General features: G+C 50.2%; 1 protein-coding gene across 1 annotated transcript in view; it reads left to right on the top strand.

Moving 5' to 3' along the window:
* Positions 1-25,856, top strand: part of LOC129695814 (probable E3 ubiquitin-protein ligase HERC1) — a 291,266-nt gene that overhangs the window by 20,104 nt on the left and 245,306 nt on the right. Inside the window, 2 exon segments of the mRNA XM_055633161.1 lie at positions 18,068-19,008; positions 21,480-21,575. Of these exon segments, the coding sequence (XP_055489136.1) occupies positions 18,082-19,008; positions 21,480-21,575 (1,023 nt within the window). The 5' untranslated portion in view covers positions 18,068-18,081.

Raw genomic sequence — 25,856 nt, 5'->3', positions numbered from 1 at the left:
ATTTGGCTTCCCAAACTGCAACACATCGCGCCTCTCTGAATTAAACTTCATCTGCCATTTAATGGAGTGTTGGTTGAGCGTTAGTGGCATGCACAGAAAACTCAGGATTCACTTGTTCTGTCTCTGACACCCCTCTCCCTTTGATCTCTCTGCCTCCATCACAGGGGACAGACCATCAATGGATATCAACTACAAACCTCGCAACTCTCACAGTTATCTGGACTACACTTCTCCCATTCTTTAATTTATTGTCGTGTATTCTTAGAGCAGCTTGTTTCTTAGAACAGCTTGTGTTGGAGCCGACCAGGGAGAAGGCAATTCTGGATTTAGTGTTATGTAATGAACCGGAATTGATAAAAGACCTCGAGGTTAATGAGCCATTAGGAGGCAGTGACCATAACATGGTCAGGTTTAATCTTCAATTGGAGAGGGAGAAGAGGAGATTGGAGCTGTCAAGTGTTGCAGTTGAATAAAGGGGACTATAGGGCCATGAGGGAGGAGCTGGCCAAGGTTGACTGAAAGATACACTAGCAGGGATGACAGTGGAACAAAAATGGCAGGTATTTCTGGGAATAATAAAAAGGCGCAGGATCAGTTTATTCCTTGGAGGAAGAACGATTCCAAGGGGAGAAAGGAACGACCATGGCTGACAAGGGATGTCAGGGACAGTATAAAAATTAAAGCAAAGAAGTACAACGTAGCAAAGATGAGCAGGAAGCAAGAGGATTGGGTAATGTTTAAAGAACAACAGGAAGATAACCAAAAAGAGAATACGGGAAGAAAAGATGAGGTACGAAGGTAAGGTAGCCAAGAATATAAAGCAGGATAGTAAAAGCTTCTTTAGGTATGTGAAGAGGAAAAAATTAGTTAAGACCAAAGTTGAACCCTTGAAGACCGAACAAGGTGAATTTATTATGGGGAACAAGGAAATGGCAGATGACTTTGGTTCTGTCTTCACTAAGGAGAACACAAACAATCTTCCTGATATAGTAGTGGCCAGAGGATCTGGGGTGACGGAGGAACTGAAGGAAATCCACATTAGGCAGGAAATGGTGTTGGATAGGCTGATGGGACGGAAGGCTGATAAATCCCCAGGGCCTGATGGTCTGCATCCCAGGGTACTTAAGGAAGTGGCTCTAGAAATTGTGGATGCATTGGTGATAATTTTCCAATCTTCTATAAACTCAGGATCAGTTCCTGGGGATTGGAGGATAGCTAATGTTCATCTTTTGAATAAGAAGACGGCGTCACTTGCAGCGCGAGGAAGAAGGCTTACAGACCGATTGTGATGTCATCAGCGAAAGACAGTCATTTTTAAATTCAAAGTTTTCATTAATAACAAGAAATGATGCATTAAATTTTAAGTTAGGTGATTTTGGACTCCAGGGGGAAAATGTCTACTGGAATATGTAAAGATTTTACCGTTACTGCGTCGTTTTTTCGTGAAGATGTGATTACACACAAACTCACACACAAATAAATGCATATCCAAGATCAGAGTTTTATAAGTATGTATGTGATGTATGATTAGATGGATGGATGGACGACTAAGTGGGACCCGTTTGATCCCAGTCACACGGGAGGCCTGGTCTCCCAAAGCAACACGTTCCCCAAAGCAATATTCTACCACTCACCCGTTCCCCCAACGTAATATACCACAACTCACAAATAGCGCCTAACGGCGCAGGTGCGGCTCATTTCTCCTCATCCCCTCCTCCTCATGTGGGGGAGGGGGGCGTGTGGGCAAGGGAGGAGGGTGGGGGAGGGAGGTTGTGGGTGGGGTAGGAGCGTGTGGGCGTGGGAGTGGAGTTGGGAGGTGGGGTGTGGGGAAGAGAGCTTGAAGAAAAGACAGGGAAGAGCCATGGAGGAGAGGGGGGTATCGCGGGGGAGGGAGGCAGGAGCCAGTGAGGGGGACCAGAGGGGAAGGGGCTGGAGCTGAGGGGCGCGGCGCCCCGCCAGCCTATCATAGCTCTTTCGAGTACAGTTTTTGAGCAAATAGATAAAACGCATAAACTGGAAGAGCACAAGATCAGAATTTTAATTATGTACTAGACCGTTGGGTCCCAGTCACACGGGGGGACTGGTCCCCTATTTCACCACTCACCCGTTCCCCCAATGCAACCCGTTCCCCCAACGCAATATGCCACCACTCACCCATTGCCCCTAACTACGCCCCTCGTCTTCCAGCACTCCCTCTCCCTCCTCTTTATGTATGGGAGGTAAGGACGGGAGTGGGTGTGTGTGTGGGCAGGGTGTTGTCGGAGGGGGGAGAGCGTGGTGTGGGCGGGGGTGTGTGGACGGCAGCGGGGGAGTGTGGGCGTGGGGAGGGTTGTGGGGGGAGGGGGTGTGGCGTGGGGAGCGTTGTGGTGGGCGCAGGGGTGTGGGGTGGGTGGGGGTTGTGGGGGGAGCGGGGTGGGAGGGCGGAGGGGTTATCTGAGGGTAGAGTGCTTGGAGAAATGACGGGGGGTTGTGGGGGAGAGGGTGGTATCATGGAGGAGGGCGGCAGGGGCCAGCGAGGGGGACCAGAGGGGAAGGGGCAAAAAGACAAACAAACAAACAACCAAACAAACTATAAACACAATCACATATTCTTTTACATTTTAAATATTGTGGGCGGAAGGAAAAACGTTCAGTAAAGTTAGTCCCTGGTGAGATAGGAGTTTACGGTCCGAATAGCCTCTGGGAAGAAACTCCTTCTCAACCTCACCATTCTCACAGCATGGCAACGGAGGCGTTTGCCTGACCGTAGCAGCTGGAACAGTCCGTTGCTGGGGTGGAAGGGGTCTCCCATGATTTTATTGGCTCTGGAGTTGCACCTCCTGATGTATAGTTCCTGCAGGGGGGCAAGTGAAGTTTCCATAGTGCGTTCGGCTGAACGCACTACTCTCTGCAGAGCCTTCTGGTCAGAGCAATTCCCAAACCAGATGGTAATATTTCCGCACAAGATGCTTTCCACAGCCGCTGAGTAGAAGCACTGGAGGATCCTCGGAGACACTCTGAATTTCCTCAATTGCCTGAGGTGGTAAAGGCACTGCCTTGCCTTACTCACGAGTGCTGCGGCGTGTGATGTCAATGTCATATCCTCAGAGATGTGGACTCCCAGATATTTGAAACATCTCACCCTATCCACAGTATCGCCATTTATCCTCAATGGTGTGTACGTCCTCAGATGATGTGCCCTCCTAAAGTCCACGATCAGTTCCTTCGTTTTTTTGGTGTTCAAGAGGAGGCTGTTGTCCTGGCACCAGAGTGCTAGACCAGCCACCTCCTCCCGGTAGGCCTTCTCGTCGTTGTCTGAGACCACTACTGTGTCATTATTGTCTGAGACCACTACTGTGGAGACCACACCTGGAGTATTGCGTACAGTTTTGGTCTCCAAATCTGAGGAAGGACATTATTGCCATAGAGGGAGTGCAGAGACGGTTCACCAGACTGATTCCTGGGATGTCAGGACTGTCCTATGAAGAAAGACTGGATAGACTTGGTTTATACTCTCTAGAATTTAGGAGATTGAGAGGGGATCCTATAGAAACTTACAAAATTCTTAAGGGGTTGGACAGGCTAGATGCAGGAAGATTGTTCCCGATGTTAGGGAAGTCCAGGACAAGGGGTCACAGCTTAAGGATGGGGGAAATCCTTTAAAACCGAGATGAGAAGAACTTTTTTCTCACAGCGAGTGGTGAATCTCTGGAACTCTCTGCCACAGAGGGTAGTTGAAGCCAGTTCATTGGCTATATTTAAGAGGGAGTTAGATGTGGCCCTTGTGGCTAAGGGGATCAGGGGTATGGAGAGAAGGCAGGTACGGGATACTGAGTTGGATGATCAGCCATGATCATATTGAATGGCGGTGCAGGCTCGAAGGGCCGAATGGCCTACTCCTGCACTTAATTTCTACGTTTCTATGTCTATGTTTCTATTATTCAGTTGGAGCTGAACCTAGCCACACAGTCATGTGTGTACAGGGAATACAATAGGGGGCTGAGGACGCAACCCTGGGGCGATCCTGTGCTCAGGGTGAGGGACTTCGATGTATTCCCTCTCATCTTGACTACCTGGGGCCTGGCGGTGAGAAAGTCCAGGGCCCAGGCACACAGAGGGGTGTTGAGCCCTAATTCCAGTAGCTTCTCGGCCAGTCTGGTGGGGACTATCGTGTTGAAGGCTGAACTGAAGTCTATGAACAGCATCCTCACGTAGCCCCCCTTCTGGCTGTCAAGATGAGAGAGAGCGGTGTGCAAAACCTGGAAGACCGCATGGTCCATGGATCTGTTCGGACGGTATGCGAACTGATCCATGTTGCAAGGGAGGAAGGTGCAGATGTGTTTCTTCACCAGCCTCTCAAAGCATTTCATGACTACCGAGGTAAGGGCCACCGGACGATAGTCATTCAGACAAACTGGGGAGGCATTTTTTGGTACCGGTACAATGATGGATTTTTTCAAGCAGGCAGGAACCACGGACTTGTCCAGGGAGAGGTTGAATATTGTAGTGAGCACCGGAGCTAGCTGCGTAGCACAGGACTTGAGTACTCACCCCTAGATGCCATCGGGGCCTGCAGCTTTCCTCGTGTTCACCCGTGTCAGAGCCCTCCTCACATCGTGCTCGGACAGCGAGAATGTGTGCACATTCCTCCCTTCAGCTTCGGTAGCCAGCCCGCTGGTGGTATTGTCGATAGTCGGCAGACCTGGGGTGGTGTTGCCCATCTCGAAACGAGCATAAAAGGAGGTCAGGTCATCAGCTAGGGAGGTGCCGGCACTTGCAGATGAGGGGGGGGGTGCTCCGTTAGTTGGTTACAGTCGGTAGCCCCTGCCACAGGCTTCTGGTGTCCTGCTGCTCCATCTGTGATTCCATCTTGTCCCTGTACCTCCTTTTTGCGTCCTTCACCACCCTTCGCAGTCGGTAGGACTCTACCTTGTAGACGTCCATGTTTCCTGATGCCAGGCCCGAGTTGTAGGCAGCGGTGCGAGCATTCAAGGCAACACGAACGGACCTGTCTACCCACGGTTTTTGGTTCGGAAAGGTGCTTACCCTTACCGTGGGGACGATGTTGTCGGTTATTGTTGCGATGAAGTCCGTGACTGCTTCCGCGAACTCACTGACGTCACTGGAACTTGCTTGGAACATATTCCAGTCGACATCGCTCAGTACATCTTGCAGCATGGCCTCTGATTGGTCGGACCACCGCTTTACGTCCCTCGTCTCTACCGCTTCTCGAACTATCCTCTGTTTATACTCCGGCAGCAGGAAAATGGTAGCGTGGTCAGATTTTATTAGGGGAGGGAGTGAAACGGCCTTGTAGCCCTTCCTCAACTGCGTATAGCAGTGGTCCAATGTTCTCTCCCCCCTGGTGGCACACGTGATGTGTTGGTAGAAGTTCGGCATGACCTTCTTGAGATTTGATTTATTAAAATCTCCAGCCACCACCATAGCCGCATCCGGGTATTTGTATTATTGAACCTGATATACCACAGTTCAAAGTTTTAAGGTCACTTCGACAGCTGTTACTCTCAGAGCCAATCTGTTACCATATAAAGTTCATTACTTGCAACTCAGACTGTTGGTTATGATCTTTAATGTGGTAATACTTTGCTATTTTTATGGTTGTAATTCAAGCAGTCATGACAGCTGATGCCAAATGATTTCAACTGTTTGTGCTTTAAACTGAAGGGAGATTTTGATGAGATGGGTTGTGTAGTGCATTTATTTTCATAGTATATGCAGCAGAGTAACTGTGCTTAGTTGCCGTATATTAACAGACATCAAGTTATAGCCTTGAGTTCTCTGTGGCAATTAAAGGAAATTTAGTTATTGACTCTCCTTATCAACCAGCATTCATATCAAGTGACAGAAGTGCAACCTGTGGGCAGGTTTGTGTTTGTCATGGGTTTAAAATACTGTGTGGCATTGAGTCATAGTCACACAGCATGGAAGCAGGTCCTTCCAACCAACATGTCCCATCTACACTAGTCCCACCTGCCGCCGTTTGTCCCATATCCCTCTAAATCTATCCTATCCATGGTCTAAATGTTTCCACCAAGGACCTGAAATTATCCCGCCTCCAGGCCGCTACTGACGCCTACACTCCGCGACTCGACCGCCCGCAGGCTCCCCAACTCTGGCCTGCATCGCCTGCCTGAGTCCCGCGACGCCATCCTGGCCACGAGGAGCGCCTCCAGTACTCACTAGGACGCCGCCTTCACCGACCTCCATGCCGATGCTGCCGCCGACCTTCACCTGCCTACCGATGACGCCCAGCCTCACCGCTTCAACGGTAACTTGGACTTTCTCCCCCTCGCTGATTCCTCGGTCCCGCCCCCCGGGACCGCCCAACCTCATCGCCGCACCGAGCCCATCCGACATCGCCGTCGCACTGGGCCCGTCGAACATCACAGCCGCACCTGGCCCACCTAACACTGCCGTCGCACTGGGCCCATCCAGCAACGCCGCCGGACCGGGCCCACTGAACATCGCCGTCGCACTGGGCCCGCCTAATATCGCCATCGCACCCGGCCTACCCAACATCGCTGCCCGACCGGACCTACTCAACATGCCCGCCGGACCGGGGCTCCCCGAACATGGCTGCCGCAACGCACCCAACTCATCTCGCCGCCCCACCGGGTTGGCCGACCCGCGCCTCCCCGCCGACCATCCGCCCACCGGGACCTCCCACGCATTGCCCGCGGACCCCGACTCCAGTACCCACGGACTCCTACCATCAGGTACGCCGACCCTCACCACTGCACTCCCACCATCAGGTCCGTTGACCTTTGCCACTCCACCCCCCTCCAGCAACCCGCAGCTGTCGCCTTACCTGGAGCCTGGACTCTGCACTGGGCCTGAAGCCTCCACGCTGCTAACTCCCACTCTCCTGGGTTTGACTCCACTGGGTCCTAGTGATGGTCTGCCCAGCCTGGTTAACCTCAGTGGCTGTTCCACTGAGTCTTCCCCATCCCCCTCTAACTATGTGACCCCTGCTCTTCCCTAACCACACTACAGCCCTCTCACCCCCCGCCCCATTTCCGACCTCCGTTACATCGACGACTGCTTTGGGGCCACCTCCTGCACCCATACACAACTGACTGACTTCATCCACTTTACCACCAACTTCCATCCGGCACTCAAATACAGCTGGACTATTTCCGACACTTCCCTACCATTCCTTGACCTCACTATCTCAATCGCAGGTGATAGACTTCTGACCGACATTCACTATAAACCCACTGACTCCCATGGCTATCTGGACTACACTTCTTCCCACCCTACTTCCTGTAGGGACTCCATCCCCTACTCCCAATTCCTCCGTCTACGCCGCATCTGCTCCCAGGATCAGACGTTCCACACCAGGGCATCTGAAATGTCCTCATTCTTCAGGGAACGGGGGTTCCCCTTCCCCACCATGGATGAGGCTCGCACCAGGGTCTCTTCCATACCCCGCAACACTGCTCTCTCTCCCTATCCCCGCACTCGCAGCAAGGGCAGAGTCCCCCTAGTCCTCACCTTTCACCCCACCAGCCGTCACATACAACAAGTAATCCTCCGTCAGTTTCGCCACCTCCAGCGTGACCCCACCACCCAATTCTGCCTTCCGCAAAGACCGCTCTTCCCTCCCGTACCACTCCTCCCTGGGCATTTTCCGTTGCAACCGCAAGAGATGCAAGACCAGTCCCTTTACCTCCCCCCTCGACTCCATTCAAGGACCCAAGCAGTCGTTCCAGGTGCAACAGAGGTTCACCTGTATCTCCTCCAACCTCATCTATTGCATCCGCTGCTCTAGATGTCAGCTGATCTACATCGGTGAGGCTAAGCAGAGGCTGGGCGATCGTTTCACCGTACACCTCCGCTCGGTCCGCAAGAACCTACCTGACCTCCCGGTGGCTCAGCACTTCAACTCCCCCTCCCATTCCCCGTCCGACCTCTCTGTCCTGGGCCTCCTCCATGGCCAGAGTAAGCAACACCAGAAATTGGAGGAACAGCACCTCATATTCCGCTTGGGGAGTCTGCATCCTGCGGGCATGAACACTGTATTCTCCCAATTTTGTTAGCCCTTGCTGTCTCCTCCCTATCCTCAGCCCTCGGGCAGTCTCCTCCCATCCCTCAGCCCTCGGGCTCCTCCTTTTTCCTTCCTTCTCCCCGCCATCAGTCTGAAGAAGGGTTTCGGCCCGAAACGTTGCCTATTTCCTTCACTCCATAGATGCTGCTGCACCCGCTGAGTTTCTCCAGCATTTTTGTGTACCTTCAATTTTCCAGCATCTGCAGTTCCTTCTTAAAAACTAAATGTTTCTTATGTCTGAAGAAGGATTTCGCCCTGAAACGTTGCCTATTTCCTTCGCTCCATAGATTCTGCTGCACCCGCTGAGTTTCTCCAGAATTTTTGTGTACCTTAAATGTTTCTTAAACATTGTGATAATACCTGACTCAACTACCTCCTCCGACAGTTCGTTCCATACACCAACCACCCTTTGTGTAAAAAAAAAAAAAAAAAAAAGTCACAATTACATTTTTCCCCCTATGCTTTAGTTCTTGATTCTTCTGCTCTGGGCAAGAGACTCAGTATTTACCTGATCGCTTCCTCTCATTGCGTAGTGGGTAAAAGATAATATATCCCTACTTCCCTGGAGTCCCACTGAGTTACTTCACCATTTTGTGTCTGCCTACTCCCCTGTAAACAGAATGGAGTAAGCTGCCAAGAAAAATGTTACAACAAAGAGAACTTTCATCAGGTTGGCTTGCCAAAAATGATGCCAAATTAAACTAATCTCCTCTGCCTGCATGTGATCCATGTCTCTCCGTCCTGCACATCCAGGGGCCTGCCTAAAAGTCTCTTAACTGTCATTATCGTATCTGCCTCCACCACCACCTCTGCAGCGCATTTCAGGCATCCACCCCTCTGTTTTAAAAAAATTGCCCCACTCAACCCTCTCACCTCTGTAGAGTCTAATACATTTATAGAACAGTTTTTATTTATTTATATTGAAAACTCAGGAACATTACTTTATTTTCTCTTTCAGCCAATTTGCTCTTAATAATCTAATAATTTAAGACTAGCTTCAGAGAAACGCATTAATAACTAAATGTACGATTTTCTTATGTAATGATCATGCGCCCCACTAGGATTCCTTATTGATGTGATTTCTGATAGATTATATGTTGTTTTCTTCTCTTTCCCCCTTGTTTCTGTAGCTGAATGCTATAGGAAACTGCATCAATAGTGTTCTATTGATTTGTCCTCCAATCTGCTTCATATTTTGTTTGTCAGGTCTATATTGATGATTCAATTATCAATATATGTCTGTTATGTTTCTTGTTAACAGTCCAGAGGATATCACCAATGACATGTTTCAATTTTGACCGAGCTCAGACTTCCACAGTAGAATCTAGTTCTCAGTTGCACCTGTGTATTGGTTCTTACTGGAACAATGACAATTGGATCTCTCCCCTCAAATTCCCCAGTTCTCCACTAGTTTATTTTTGCTTTTATTTATGTAGCAAAATAATAGTTTAATGTAAGCAATTCATTATTTCCAAATTGTGCATCTCAGTTGCCATGGTAGAAGTGCGCAACTGCTTATGCAGCTATTCCCGCAAGCTACTCAGCTGTTCTGTGGATGCTCCCACGTGCACTCTAAATTTACGCATGCGCAGCAACACTTCGGTTTCTGACATGCATAACATCTGACTTGGGCTCGGGTCCATGGGGCTTAACCCTTAAGTAAGTCGGGTAGTATCTGTACCTTCTTAATGGCAGGAGTGGGCTAAAAGCGTGGCCAGGGTGGTGTGGGGGCCCTAGTGATGCTGACTGCCTTTTTGAAGGATCGCCTGTTAGATACTGTAAAGAGCCCAAACTCACACGGGTTGAAACACAAGCATCTTTATTGTTCAGGTCATTAACTACACAGCAGGTCATCACACGTTCACACTGCTACTCAGACTGGCAAGCTGTGGGCAGGATCTGGTTTTAGTCCGTTGCTAGTGAACACGTGACCTGCGTAAGTAACTTCAGGAACCCTGAACTTGTATTTAAGTGGGTTCAGCTTTAAGTTGATGTCTCTGATAGCACAGGGAAATTCTGCAAACAGTTGTTCCATTGAATGTTGATTAGCATTTGTGCTATCACAATCAGCCAGTGATGCCACAGTTTCAGCCATCCGACAAGCATTAATAGCCTGATCTAAAATCAGGTCTGCATTTTGTAATTATCAGTTCGCAGCTTTCGGTCACTCATTCCTCCCACAATTTTATCTCGAACAATTTCATTTGTTATTTCATCAAACCTGCATCGAAAACTGATGTCTCAGGTCGCTGATGAATCGTTCCACAGACTCATCAGGCTGTTGCACTCGGGCAAAAAAATCTTATCCTCTCGAGGATTCTATTAGACGGTAGGTCTCTGAACTTTCTCAGTAACACCATCGAGTTATCTATAGATTTTACTGGCACCAATATCTGTCCATTCGCATCCAGTTGGGCAGGTGCAAATTCAAATGAATCAGCGTAGATCATGGCCTCCGGACCCGCTAAATTCAACAGTAGCGAAGCCTTCAAATCATCGGGATCGTTGTGGTGAACGATGCGTATGTAATGAGAGTAATCTTTCTCAAACATTCTCCATCGCTCGGAATATCAGAATCAAACACAAACGGGCTAGGCTTTCGACAAGAGCTCACTATGTTCTCAAATCACCAAAAAAACCCACGAAAATAAAAACTGGTAAACGAAATAACTTGCGATAAACAGAACCGGGGCAGACCCAGTCTGACACCATGTAAAGAGCTCAAACTCACACGGGCTGAAACACAAGCATCTTTACTGTTCAGGTCATTAACTACACAGCGGGTCATCACACGTTCACTCGTTGCAAATCAGGCTCAATTTTTGTCTTTTGTATCCTCTTCACCCATATCTTTACATTTAGCTATTTTTCTCATAATTTGTTTCTTCACTACTTTTGCTTTCCAATGTTTATTTTGAATCCCTAATTATGTAGTGTGCCAAATCTTGATAATCTTGAACGAGCAGGGTAGGAGATCATCTGCCCGAAAGCAGGAAGCGCAGAGGGAGGAGAACGCGGCAAGCGAACTGATCGGGGCATGCAGGGAGCTGTGGGGTAATTAGTAATGACAGGCTTGAAACGCAACGGAGGAGCGTAGGGATCCGCAGGAGGAGGCAGAGGCTCGTTAACAGCCAACAGGTGCTGGCTGCTCCGGCGGTAGACAGTTCCATCAAAGTCCACCAGGTAAGATCTCGGGGAAGTGTCCACACCAACAACGGTTGCGAGTCGGGAGAATCCGGTGGCTGTCTGCATGCGGACGACCTGGCCAGGCAGTAGTGGCGAGAGCGGGCGGCAGTACTTGTCGTGAGAGCGGCGCTGTACCTCACGCTTGTGAGCAATCCGTTGCTGGACGGCGGCAGGCTGGAGGACCTTGGGCACCAGGGATTGTTGGGCAATCGGCATCGGTGGGCGAAGCACGCGGGACATCAAACGCTGGGCAGGGGATCGCATGGTAGGGTCCCGTGAGATGTTGCAAAGGTTTAGTAGACCCAGGTAGAAGTCACCATTGGAGAGACGAGACTGCTTGAGCAAATTCTTGGCACTGCGGACAGCTTGCTCAGCCAGGCCGTTGCTCTGCGGGTATTCGGGGCTGCTGGTATAGTGAGTGAAGTTCCACTTCACAGCGAAAGCCTGGAATTCTGCACTGGTGAACTGACGGCCGTTGTCTGTCTGCAAGCGGACCGGGGACCCAAAGGTAGCAAAGTGTCTGCGCAGCTTACTGGTAACCATTTCAGAGGTGATAGCAGGGAGAAGGTCCACTTCGAACCAGTTGGAGTACGAATCAACCAACACCAGGTAGTGCTTGCCTCGTCATTCGAATATGTCAGCAGCCAGCGAGGTCCAGGGCATGGCAGGCGCAGGCTGCTGCAGAAGTGGCTGGCGCTGCTGATGTGGGGCAAGAGTGTTGCAATCAGGACAGGAGGCTACTCGGGCTTTAATGTACTTGGCCATGCCGGGCCAATAGTATTGTTCTTGGGCATGTGAGATGGTGGCATTGGCTACGGGATGCCCCATGTGGGCAGCGTTGTAGTACAAGTCGTATAGGGAGGCACGGACGACCACCTTGTGACCCATGATGATGATGCCGTCCCGGAGCACAAGCTCGCCACGGACCAGAAAGAAAGGGTGGGCACCCGCAGGCAGCGAGGTGCGTCTGCTTGGCCACCCCCGCTGGATGACAGCTGCGAGCTGTTGCAGGTCGGGGTCGTTGGCGGTGTGCTCAACCAGGCACTGCAGCTGCTTAGAGGGAACAAAGTTGACATTGAGTACCTGCAGATCCTCCTGCTCGTAGGGGTGCCTGTCACAGGAGGACCGGGGGGCCCAGGACAGCCCGTCGGCCACATGCATCTCGGTGCCCCTCTTGTACACGATCAGAAAGCCGAACCACTGGAGCTGTAGCATCATGCGCTGGAGTCTAGCTGGAGCGATATGGATAGGCTTATTGAGGATGGTCACCAAGGGTTGATGATCCGTCTCGACGGTGAACATGGTACCGAAAAGGAAGTCCTTGAACTTGGAGCAGGCGAATACAACCGCAAGAAGCTCCTTCTCGATTTGTGCATAGCGCTGCTCAGTGTCTGTCATGGTACGCGAGGCATAAGAAATGGGCTGCAGTGAGCCGTCATCATGGAGTTGCAGGCCGGCAGCACTGAGTCCGAAGCGGGAAGCATCACACGTAACTACAATTGGATGTTGCAGATCGAAAAACTTGAGAGTCGGTGTGCTAATCAGCTTTGTTTTGAGAAGGTCGAAAGCCTGCTGGTGTTGGGGAAACCAGGACCAGGCAATGTCTTTTTTCATCAGTTGCCTCAGGGGTGCGCTCAACTCGCTGAGGTCGGGGATGAACTTTCCCAAATAGTTGGCCCAGGAAGAAAACGCTGCAGGCTGGTCACGTCGGTCAGGGCAGGCAGCTCGGAGTTAGCATGGTCTTCTGCGGATCAGGTTTCAGCCCATGGGCTGTGAAGATGTGGCCAACATAGGGTACTTCAGCTACACGGAACTTGCACTTTGATGGGTTAAGTTTTAAGTTGATCTGGCGAGCGCGGTCTAGAATCCGTCGGAGGTTGTGGTCGTGCTCAGCAGCATCTTTCCCATAAACCAGGATGTCATCCACAATAATGGCACACGGCAGTCTGGCAAACAGTTGCTCCATGGAGCGTTGAAACACTTCGCTAGCAGAGTTGATGCCGAATGGCATCCGCAAAAATTTGAATCTTCCGAAGGGGGTGCCAGAAGTGGTTAAGTCTGCGAAGTGTTTGTCTAGAGGTATTTGCCAGAATGAGCTCCTGGCATCAAGGACAGAGAACACCGTGGCCTGACCTGACCGACCTGGGCAGCAACATTTTCTACAGTCCTCATGGGGTAATGAGGACGTCTTATTGCCAGATTTAAGTCTTTGGGGTTGATGCACACCCGTATCTCGCTCTTACCCTTCTTCATGGTGGAGACCCACTCGGTGGGTTCGCTGACAGCTTCAAGCACTCCCATGTCAACCATGTTCTTCAGCATGGTTTCGACCTTGCCCTTCATGGCAAATGACACCCTATGTGGAGCACGGACCACTGGTACAACCAACGGGTCAGTTGCGATCTTGTATACAAGGGGCAGCTTACCCAGTTCATCATCGAATAGGTCAGGGTACTCGGAGAGTGGATTCAGCATCACCCGCACTTCGTGGACAGTACGGTCAAAGGACACCAGCCCGAGATCCTGACACGCCTGATTGCTCAACAGAGTCACACAGTCACAGTCAAGAATGAAAAATGACAGGTCACGCGAAGATTTCTTCAGCACACACTGGAAGGTAGCCCTCCCCACAGGTTTTAGCTCCTCTCCCCCATAAGCACGCAATATGGAGCGATCAGCAGTTAACAGCTCATTATTCCTTATCTTCCTGAACAGGGATGTTGACATAACATTCACCTTCACCCCCGTGTCCAGCTTAGCAGTGAAGCACTTGTTGTTGACAGTGACAAGCACAGAAGGATCGGGGAGGCGAAATTGATTATGAAGGAGAGAATAAACACTGGCATCTCCCATGGAAATACTGGGCTCAGTCGAGGGCAGTGTCGACAGAAGACTGGGAACCAAATTCGTTATCAACTTGTTGAAGGTTGTTTAAAACTTGTCTGGGAGCTGTAGGAACGTTCCCACGGGAGCGACAGGCAGCTGAGAAATGGTTCATCTTCTTACAGAAATTACAAGCTTTACCAAATGCTGGGCACTGCGACTGCATAGAGTGGACATAATTGCAGTTGGGGCACTTCTTGACAAGCAGGACCCGAGCGGCATAAGTCAGCCGCGGTGCAGGGCGAACGTTGTCTTGCTTGCAATGGGGCATAGCAACACCAGTCAGATTAATAGCCCGATTGTCAGATCCCCTCTGCCCATGTAGCGGGGCAACCACCTCAGCCAATCGGCATGCATGCATAGCCTCAGTCAGGGTGAGATCTGGTCTTCGCAGCAGCTCCGCTCGCAGCTTCTGATCTAGCATGCCGGTGACCAAAATATCTGGTGAGCTGATCACGCATGTTCTCGAAACGGCACCGCTGTGCAAGGTAGCGCAGGTCAGCAATAAAACATTCAACAGGTTCATCAGGCTGCTGTTTCCTTGTAAAGAATCTAGCCCGCTCCAATATACGGTTGGAGGGCAAGTCACAAATCTCCGCAAACTTGCGTAAGAGACATACCGGGTCGTTGGCAGATTCTGCCGGCTCGACGACCTGGTCATTGTCATCCAGGACCGCTGGATTGTAAGTGAAAGCCTGAGCACGCTTCATAGCATCGGGACCGGCAAGGTTCAGCAGGAGTGAGGCTTTGACCGCATCAGGGTCGTTTCGGTGCACGATGTTGATGAAGTGGTTGTAGTCCATCACGAAAGTAGCCCATCGCTCCGCAATGTCAGCGTCAAAGACAAGGGGAGAGGGCTTGCGGCATGAGAATGCCATGGTAAATAGGGAATTAAACACTAGTAAAACTAGGAGCAAATAAAACCCGATAAACAGGAGGCGCGCGTTTAACTTACTGACACCATGTAAAGGAGTTAAGTCTGACACACTGTAACTTTACTGAGTCTTTAATAAAGGCACATGTCAAACACGTCCCAGTACTGACTGCATCTAGTCTTCAGGCATACTGGAACCAAGGGAGGAGCAAGGGGAAGATATCACAGTTATACTGAGATGACTGGGCGTGGTTAGTGGTATTGAGGTAGCTACATTATAGGTTGCATGCATAAACCATCTACAGCACCCAAACCACCATTTGCAATAGTGCCTTTTAACTTCATGCCAAAGCACCCAAACCACCATTTGCAGTAGTGCCCAAACAACCATTTGCAGAGCATTTTTACCTCAAACCAACCATATTTTCATTTTCAAACCACATTAAGGGCACACAGTTGAGTAGACATGTGTTCAGTGTTGTTCAGAATGACGTGACCCTCTGGCTTCCTCCATCTTGCAGAGACTGAGTGAGGTCTGGGTTTTATAGAGACTGATTGAGGTCCGGGTTGCCACTTCTGGGTTTTATAGCCCCTCCCCCTCCCACCAGCAGGGGCAGCAGAGAGAATGGCAAATTTTTAAAACATTAATATTTCTCTGATTTTTCATCGATGGGAAAAATCCTCTGGTCCCGGAAGGCGGAGGGGGGCTCTGAGCGTGGTGGCCAAAAATGACGGCCGTAGGTGGCGGAAATCATTGCACAGCGGTCAAGATCAGACTTTTAGTAATATAGATATGCTAACAAGAAGAGGAGATTTGGTGGACGGAAATAAGAATGAACCATAAAAACCAGCATAAATATATTTGACCAGATGTGTCTCTAAATTAAAAAAAATAAAATGCAGTTAAATTGTGTTTTATCAATATGTAAAATATAGTACAGGTGCACAACCTTTTATCCGAAAGCCTTGGGACCAGACACTTTTCGTAATTCAGAAATTGTCGGTCTTGGGAATGGAAATTTTTTAGCGTAGACTTTAATGGCTGGCTCAGTGGTAGAGTGTTCAGCTCATATCCGCAAGGTCGCGAGTTTGCGCCTTGATCCAGGCAGTTACTCGGTCGCGAGTTTGAGTCTTCAATGTCGTTTTTTTCTTGCAGAATAAATGTTTGTATGAAATGCAGTGTAGGAGAGGTGTACTGACTGTGTGGGCAGAACTTTGGAAGTGATTGCCACTTCTAAAAAGCCGCTGTTCTCCCTGTCCCTGGGATAGCAGGGGGCGATCAAACAGCACAATACCCCCCTCCCCCTCCAACTCCAGAGGAAGGCGGTGGCAGTTTGCACAGCCCGAGCTGCGCCACCCCAAGAACACCTGGCACACCATCAACTTCTGCCCCTAAAGTTGGAGCGGGGCTGGGGGGCTTAATATTTCTGGCTGTGGGTCTCTGGGATTCCGTTTTGCAGTGGGCCGGGGGTCGCTGTCCCGTTGGGTCCTGATGGCCACCCCCCTGGACTGGAGCTGAGACTGGGAACTGTACCGCCCTTGGTCTCCGGCAAGGCGTTCCCGAGGATAGGGTGGCCGGAGACTGGACCAACAGGAACCCGCTCCCCGATGGGCCCAAACGACGCCCCGAGCTGATCCGCAACCCAGGTTCCTCTGTAGTTGGAGCGGGGCGGCTGGGCTGCTGTTGGCTGTGGGTCTCTGGGTTCTCCGTGCTTGCGGTGGGCCTGGTGGTCGACTTCCAATTGGTCCTGACGTCTCCGGTGACTGCACTGACCTGCTGGCAGCCTTTTGAAGACAGTAAAGCCCCCGCGCCGGTGCATGAGCGGGGATGGAGAGGGGAGGGAAGGGTCACACACAGGGCCGGGGAGCAGAGGGGCGTAGAAACTGAAGGGAGCGACAATCTGCTGCTGCCTACACTGTGTATCGTGTCTACCGTGGAACTTTTTAACTTAGCGGGAACAGCAGCATAAAATTATTAACGCTCCCGCGCGCATATACCCTCACCTCTTTTTATGGATGGGGATTTTAGTTCCCCTTTCTTCCAGACCGACCGGAGTTCCGCTACCTCTGCGGGCCGCCCTCGGTGAACGTCCTTAAAAAATCAAACAGCACAATAAAAGGAATCCGCTCTCCCCCGTTAACAAGTGGCAATTCGTGCCCGAGCTGCGCCACCCCAAGAACAAGACGTTATTCTTGCACACCATCAGCTTCTGCCCATCCGGGGTGCGTGTTGTTCTTGGGGTGGAACGGGGCTGGGCTGGAGTTGCTGATCTGGGATCTCCGTGCTTGCAGTGGGCCTGGGGGTCGGTGTTCCGTTGGTCCTGACGTCTCCGGTGACTGGCACTGTGCTGCTAGCATCGCGACGTGAAACATGCAAAGCCCCCGCGCCGGTGCAATGAAGGGAGCTGGAGAGGGAGGAGGGAAGGGGTCACACACATGGCCGGAAGCAGAGGGGTGTAGGTGGGGGTGAAACTGAGGTGACAATCTGCTGCTGCCTGCACGCTGTTAAAAAGTTCCCACGCAAGACTCACGATACACTGTCTTCGAGGACCGACCAGAGGTTCCGCTGTCACCTCTGCGGGCCGCCCTCGGTGAACGTTTTCAAGGACCTTTCTTCAAGGACCGAAAAAATGTCACTATTCGGAGGTTTTCGTTATTTGGATCGTCGGATAAAAGGTTGTGCACCTGTAAATCCTATAGTAAAAGTGAAAATAAAAATAGCAGAAGTAACTCAATGGGACAGAGGTGATGTTTCAGGTCAAGACCCAAAATGTCACCCATTCCTTCTCTCCAGAGATGCTGCCTGTCCCGCTGAGTTACTCCAACATTTTTTGTCTACTTTTGGTGTATACCCAGCATCAGCAGTTCCTTCCTGTACATAAAAAAGCAGATGCTGGCAATCTCAAGTAAAGTGAAAAATGCTGAAAATATTTTGCGGGTCAGGCAATAACTGGAAGGAGAAACAAAATTAATGTTTCAGGTTAGAGACCCTTTGTCAACACATGCTGTAATGGTATTGTACCGTGTGTAAAAGAGGGGCTTGCAGAAATAAGACTAATATATTTCTCTCTTTCCAGATCAACAATATAAAATGGTTACATGTCCCACAAATGTAATACTAAAGTGGCTTGAACACCTGAACAGTTCCTGGGCCTTAGAAGACAGTGAGTCTATAGCCACAAGAGAAGGTGCCTCCACATTATATGAAAAGCTACTCCAAAACAAAGAAGTGGTAGGAATATCTCAACAAGCGCAACATCTGATAGGTCCAAGATTGCCCGATTTTGAACATGAATCTTCAGCTGTGGAAGAACGTGAGCGCTATCTCTCTGCACTGCTTAACAGCCAACAAAATTTGGCCAGGACGGTCTTTGGAAATTCACCTTTTGCTGTTGCCTTACACATGCGCTTGGTGTCACTTCAGAGGATATTCTACGCACTTTCTCACAAGTACCATGATCGGTTCAGACCAGAACGTCAAGTACAAAGGCAGAGTTCTGACAGCAGATTAAATCTAGATGATATGTTGGCCCGGAATAAAATAATAAAATCTGGTACTGATGTTCTAATAGAAATGGGAGTGAAGACTGGTCTGAGTCTGCTTTTTGCACTAATTCAACAAAATTGGCAACAATCGAAGATAGATCCAAGCTTGAGCTTGTGCAATGATGTTCTGTGCACAGCCTGCACAATTATCAATTCCCTACCTCCCCTGTCTCTGGCAAATGAAAACAAAATCCCACAAGTTGGTTTGGACTGCCTTGCACAAGTTACAACATTTCTGAAGAAGATGACCATGCCTAGTTCAGGAGCTGATAACGAAGGGCGAAGATTGGCTGCAGAGCTATTATTAGGTCTTGCAGTCCAGCGTGGTTCATTGAAGTTCCTACTTGAGTGGATTGAAGTTGCATTGGCAGCTTCTACCGCTGCTACCAAAACACCCTTTGAACCAGAAAAAGAAGGAATGATTGGATATGATTGTTTTTTAAAATCATTGGAACAACTGAAACATTCTTCAGTGAGTTTGATAACATAATTGTTTTTTTTCAAATGTGAGCAGGTATTGATTTAGAATTAGTAATTGATGCACTATTTTCTGATTTGTAAAACTTATTGCTTTCCCATGCTTCATTCAAAATAAAAGTTTTCATGTGGTAGAATTACTGGTAATTATTTGTAAATTATATTTGAGAGGAAAATGATTGAAAAGTAACTAAATTCAATGGGATGCAAAAAAAAGCTAGTTTCAATGATAACATTTGTTTGAAAAAATACTGAAGTCTACTGGTTCAAATTAGCCAGTTTTTTTAAAAGTTTTTTTTACATTTATGTAGAACATAGAACAATGAGGCACAGGAACATGACCCTCAGTCCACAATATCTGTGCTGACCATGATACCAAAGTAAACAAACCCCATCTGTCTGCGTGTCATTCCATTGCCTCTATGTTCACATTCCTTTCTAAAAACCTCCAAAATACTGCTATTGTATTTGCTTCCACCACCCTGCCACAAGCATTCCAGGCAACTACCATTATCTGGTTTAAATCACAACTCCTTTAATTTTTCCCCCTTTCACCTTAATGTTATGCCATGAAGTATTTGACATTTCTACCCTGAGAAAAAGACTGTCTACTCTGTCCTTATACAAATTTCTACCAGGTCTCCCCTCAACCTCCACTCCAGTAAAAAATAATCCAAGTCTGTTCAACCCCTCTTTATAGCTAATCCACTCTAACCTTGATAGCATCCTGATGAACCTCGTACACTTTCTCCAAAGCCTCCATATCCTTTTTCATAATGTTTTGTATACGCTACACTAATGTTATCCAACTTCCTGACTGTTCTATGCAATACCCATTGATGAAAACATTCTTTATTGCCCTATCTACTTGTGTGCCAAATTCAGGGAGCTATGGACCTGCGACCCGAGCCCCCTGTGTACATCAATGCTTTTAAACATCTTGCCTTTTATTGTATACTTCTTCTTACATTTAACTTGCCAAAGTGCGGTGCCTCACACTAGTCTGGATTGAACTCCATCTGCCATTTCTAGAACTGATATATATCCGGCTGTATCCATAAGCATTCCTCACTATCCACAACTCCACAAATCTTTGTGTCATGCACAAACTTACTAATCTACATCTACATTTTTGTCCAAGTAATTGCTATGCAACACCACTGGTCACAGATAAATTTCAATTATTCTTTTTCCTCTCTTTTGAACCTATCATTCATTAAGAATGGGGTTGATCTTCCACCTCATGGCCAATTTCCAGCACTTTCCCTATAACCTTTAATTTTCATAATATCAATTTCTGAATGCAATGACTAAGCCTCCACAACCCACTGAAAAAAGAGAATTCCAGTTCACCACCCTCTGAGTGAAGACATGTATCTTCATCTCAATCCTGAATGACACACCCATTTTCTAAAACTTTGCCCTGAGTATTTTGTAAATTTGAATAAGATTTTCTCTCTGTCTTCCAGGCACGTTGATGTCCTGCTCAATATTTATCTCACTCAGCACTAAAACAGGTTATGTAGTAGAGCCTTGCTTCATGCCAAATGGCTATGTTTCCTTTAAAACAAATCCATTTGAGTTTATCACATGCACAAGTACAGTTACGTACAGGCACAATTAAAATCTTGCTTGCAGAAGTTTCAGAGGCACATAGAATCAGACAAATATACAAAACTAAAATTACACAACATTCTGCAAGACACTAAAAATAAAAAATAGTCTGCAAGACATAATTTAATAAAAATGGGTTCATGGTAGTGCCAGGGGCCGTCTGCAGTATTCCATTGTCGAGGTAGGGTTAGGGGTGCGTGGGTTGGTGCAAGAACATGTTAGTTGTGAGAACCCGATCATTGTAGGAATGTAGCTGTTCCTGAACCTGGTAGTGTATGACTTCAGGCTTCTGTGCATCCTGCCAAATGGTAGCAGTGTGCAGAAGGCATGGCCCAGAAGTGGGGATCTTTCAAAATTACTTTAGCATCTTTGGAACATTCTTAAAGGGAGATGAAAGTCTCATTATAAATAAATTAAAAACGAGTATTAGCTGCATTTTCAACAAAGAGTATACATTTCTTCCCATTTGAACACAAAATGCTGGAGTAACTCAGTGCCGGACAGGCTTTGGATAGAAGGGATGGGTGACATTTCAAGTCGAGACCAAAAAGGGCTCCAACTCAAAACGCCACCCATACCTTCGCCCCAGTGATGCTGCCTGGCCCGCTGAGTTATTCCAGCATTTTGTGTCTATCTTAACTATATTTCTACATTTATTGGTCATGTATATTTGTTCAATCATGGGCAAACCCAACTGCAATTAAAACAAATCTTCTGAAAATGTGAATCTTAATCCAACTATGTACAAAACTTTGCTTTCTCCCATTACCCTATTTGTGTAATTTACATTTCCATGTTTTTTAAAGATGCTATTTGTCCATGGTGCTATTATTTATCTGTTTGAACTTCTAGAATACATATAAAGAAAATCTACAAAATCAAGACCTAAAAAGAACTCCGGATGGATTATGTTCCCTATCGCATGCTGCAATTTGTCTTTTTGAAGAGGTTTGTGACTTTTCATCCAGTTTGTAATCTGATTGTACACTTTTAAAGTAGATGCAAATTGCTTCAGGCTTTTTCTAATTAAGTGCTATTAATGTGAAGTTATTTTAGATTGTTGATATTATGTGATTTTTACTTTTTGTTTGTAAACTCAGAAACGGGCTTCAAATAATATATTGGATTGTTCTAAGACTGAGCATTGTGTATATGATAAGTTTTAATCTACAATTTGAGAGGGAGAAGGGTAATTCATTCCAAAAAGGAAGAAAGATTCTAAGGGGAGTAGGAGGCAACTGTGGCTAACAAGAGAAGTTCGGGATAGAATAAAACTAAAAGGAAAGATGTATAACACAGCAAAGAGTAGCCGGAAGCCAGAGGTTTGGGAATCTGTCATAGGACAACAGATGGAACCAAAACAAGCAATACGGGCTGAAAAGATGAAGTACGAGGGGAAGCTGGCCAGGAATGTAAAGAAGGACAGTAAAAGCTTCTTTAGATATGTTAAGGGAAAAAGAATAGCAAAGTCAAATGTGGGTCCCTTGAAGGCAGATATGGGTGAAATTATTATGGGGAAACAAGGAAATGGCAGAAGAGTTGAACAGTTACTTCATATCTGTCTTCACTAAGGAAGACATGGACAATCTCCCAGAAGTACTAGAGGACAGAGGATCTAAGGGGGTCGAGGAACTGAAATAAATTTTCATTAGGCGAGAAATAGTATTGGGTAGGCTAATGGGACTGAAGGATGAGAAATCCCCTGGGCCTGATGGTCTGCATCCCAGGGTCCTCAGGGAGGTGGCTCTAGAAATAGTGGATGCATTGGTGATCATTTTCCAATGTTCAATAGATTCAGGATCAGTTCCTGTGGATTGGAGGATAGCTAATGTTATCCCACTTTTCAAGAAAGGAGCAAGAGAGAAAACGGGGAATTATAGACCAGTTAGCCTGACTTCGGTGGTGGGAAAGATGCTGGCCAATTATTAAAGAGGTAATAATGGGGCATTTGGATAGCAGTAGGATTAGTCCAAGTCAGCATGGATTTATGAAAGGAAAATCATGCTTGACTAATCTTCTGGAATTTTTTGAGGATGTGACGAGTAAAATGAATGAAGGGGAGCCAGTGGATGTAGTGTATCTAGACTTTCAGAAAGCTTTTGATAAGGTCCCACATGGGAGACTGGTGACTAAAATTAGAGCACATGGTATTGGGGGGGGGGGGGTGTTGAAGTGGATAGAAAATTGGTTGACAGACAGGAAGTAAAGAGTAGGAGTGAATGAGTCATTTTTAGAATGGCAGGCAGTGGCGAGTGGAGTGCTGCAAGGCTCGGTGTTGGGGCTGCAACTGTTTACCATATATATTAATGATTTGAAAAAGGGAATTAGGAGCAACACTTTCAAGTTTCTGGATGACACAAAGCTGGGTGGCAGTGTGAACTGTGAAGAGGATGTTAGGAGGTTACAGGGTGACCTGGACAGATTAAGTGAGTGGGCATATGCGTGGCAGATGCAGTATCTATCTATCTATATTACTAAAAGTCTGTTCTTGACCGGTTTTGGCCATCTGTGCTGCAATTTCCGAGAGAACGCCGCCACCTACGGCCGTCATTTTTGGCCACCTTGCTCAGAGCCCCCCTCCACCGTATGTGTGCCGTGGATTTTCCCCGTCGATGAAAAATGACAGAGATATTAATGATTTTACAAAATTCCCCATTCTCTCTGCTGCCCCCACTGGCGGCAGGGGTGAGGGACTATAAAACCAGGAAGTGATGTTGCCTCAATCAGTCTCTCATCAAGATGGAGGAAGCCAGAGGGTCATGTTTCTCTGAGCTGTGAATAACACTGAACACATGTCTACTCAAATGTAAGTGTCCATAGTGGTTCTAAAACGCTTGCAAAATGTGTCTATTGGTTCTAAAATGTTTGCAAAAAGTGTTTATTGGTTCTAAAATGTTTGCAAAAAGTGTCTCTTTTGGTTCTACAATGCTTGCAGAATCTGTCTTTTTCGGTTCTAAAATGTTTTTTTCTCCTGCCCCCCATTTCCTCTCCCCCCCCCCCCCTCTCCGCCCCCCCTCCCCCCCCCCCTCTCCGCCCCCCCTCACCTCTCCCCCCCCTCTCCTCTCCCCCCCTCTCTCTCTCTCTCCCCCCCTCCCTTCCCCCCCCCCCCTCCTCTCCTCTCCCTCTCCTCTCCCCCCCCCCTCTCTCCCCCCCCCCTCTCTCCTCCCCCCCCCTCCTCTCCCCCCCTCTCCTCTCCTCCCTCTCTCCTCCCCCTCTCTCTCTCCCCTCCTCTCCCCCCCCTCCTCCCCCTCCCTCTCCTCCCCTCCCTTCTCCTCTCCTCTCCTCTCCTCTCCTCTCCCTCTCCTCCTCCTCTGCCTCCTCTCTCTCCTCCTCTCCCCCCCCTCCTCCCCTCCCCCCCCCCCCCTCCCCCCCTCCCCCCCCGCGCTCCCTCTCCCCGCCCTCCCCCTCTCCCCCCCCCTCCCTCCCTCCTCCTCTCCCCCGCTCCTCTCTCCCCCTCTCCTCCCCCCCCTCTCTCCTCTCCCCCTCTCCCTCTCTCTCTCCTCTCCCCCCCTCTTCTCTCCCTCCTCTCGTCTCGCTCTCTGCTCCCCCCTCGCGCTCCCCGCCTCTCCCTCCTCCTCTCCTCTCCCCTCCTCCCCCGCTCTCTCCCCCTCGCTCGCGTCCTCTCTCCCTCCTCTCCCCCTCCTCTCCCTCGCCCCCAACTCCGCCCCTCCTCCCCGCCTCTCCTCGCGCTCGCTCCTCCCGCTCTCGCTCTCCGCGCCTCTCCTCCCCTCCCCTCCCGCCCTCCCGCCCCGCCTCCTCGCCTCGCCCCGCCGCTCGCCCCGCTCGCCCCCCCGCGCCCTCCCCGCGCGCGCGCGCCCCCCGCGCGCGCGCCTCCGCTCGCCCCGCGCGCGCTCCGCGCGCGCGCGCGCGCGCGCTCGCGCTCCCGCTCGCCCGCCGCGGCCCGCCCCTCTCCTCGCCCCCGCCCTCCGCCTCGCCGCGCGCTCTCCGCGCGCGCCTCCCCCCTCGCCCCCGCCCCCGCGCGCGCGCCCGCGCGCCGCGCCCGCCCCGCGCCGCCCGCGCCGCCCCGCCGCCCCCCCCGCGCGCGCCCGCGCCGCGCCCCGCGCGCGCCGCGCCGCGCTCCCGCGCGCCCGCCCGCGCGCGCCCGCCTCCCCCGCTCGCGCGCGCGCTCGCCCGCGCCGCGCGCCCCGCCGCCCCGCCGCACGCGCCGCTCCTCGCCTCGCGCGCGCGCCCCCGCGCGCGCGCGCGCGCGCCCCGCCCGCGCGCGCGCCGCGCGCGCTCCGCCGCCCCGCCCCCTCCTCGCCCCGCCCCTCCTCGCCCCGCCGCGCCGCCCCCCGCCTCCCCCCCCCCCCCGCGCCGCGCCCCCCGCCCCGCGCCCCGCCCCCCGCCGCCCCCCGCGCGCCCTCGCGCGCGCGCGCGCGCCGCCCCGCGCGCGCGCGCGCTCGCGCCCCCCGCGCGCCCCCGCGCGCGCCCCGCGCCGCGCGCGCCCCCCGCGCCCGCGCCGCCCCCCCGCCCTCCCCGCCCTCTCCTCCCGCGCCGCGCCTCCGCCCCCTCGCCTCCCCGCGCGCGGCGCCCCCCGCCGCTCCCCCCGCCCCCGCGCCGCGCCTCCCCCCCGCCGCCCGCGCCGCCCGCTCTTCCCTTCACGCCTCCCTCGCCCCCTCGCGCCGCGCCGCGCCCCCGCCCCCCCTCGCGCCGCGCCGCGGCCGTTATCCACTTTGAGGCAAAAAACAAGGGGGCAGATTATTATCTCAATGGGGTTAAGTTAGGTATGGGGGAGGTACAGCGAGACCTGGGTGTCCTTGTAAACCGGTCACTGAAAGTTGGCGTGCAGGTACAGCAGGCAGTGAAGAAAGCTAATGGAATGTTGGCCTTCATAAAAAGAGGATTTCAGTATAGGAGTAGAGAGGTTCTTCTGCAGTTGTATAAGGCTCTGGTGAGACCACATCTGGAGTATTGCGTACAGTTTTGGTCTCCTAATTTGTGGAAGGACATTCTTGTGATTGAGGCAGTGCAGCGTAGGTTCACACGATTGATCCCTGGGATGGCGGGACTGTCATATGAGGAAAGATTGAAAAGACTAGGCTTGTATTCATTGGCGTTTAGAAGGATGAGGGGATATCTTATAGAAACATATAAAAGCTGCACCCGCTGAGTTTCTCCAGCAATTTTGTGTACCTTTTAAAATTATAAAAGGACTGGACAAGCTAGATGCAGGAAAAATGTTCCCAATGTTGGGCAAGTCCAGAGCCAGGGGCCACAGTCTTAGAATAA

This window comes from Leucoraja erinacea, chromosome 1 (assembly GCF_028641065.1).
Source record: "Leucoraja erinacea ecotype New England chromosome 1, Leri_hhj_1, whole genome shotgun sequence".
In the NCBI taxonomy this organism is placed as follows: Eukaryota; Metazoa; Chordata; class Chondrichthyes; order Rajiformes; family Rajidae; genus Leucoraja; species Leucoraja erinaceus.
Note: the sequence above shows the minus strand (reverse complement) of the source record. Positions and strands in the feature narration are given on the sequence as shown.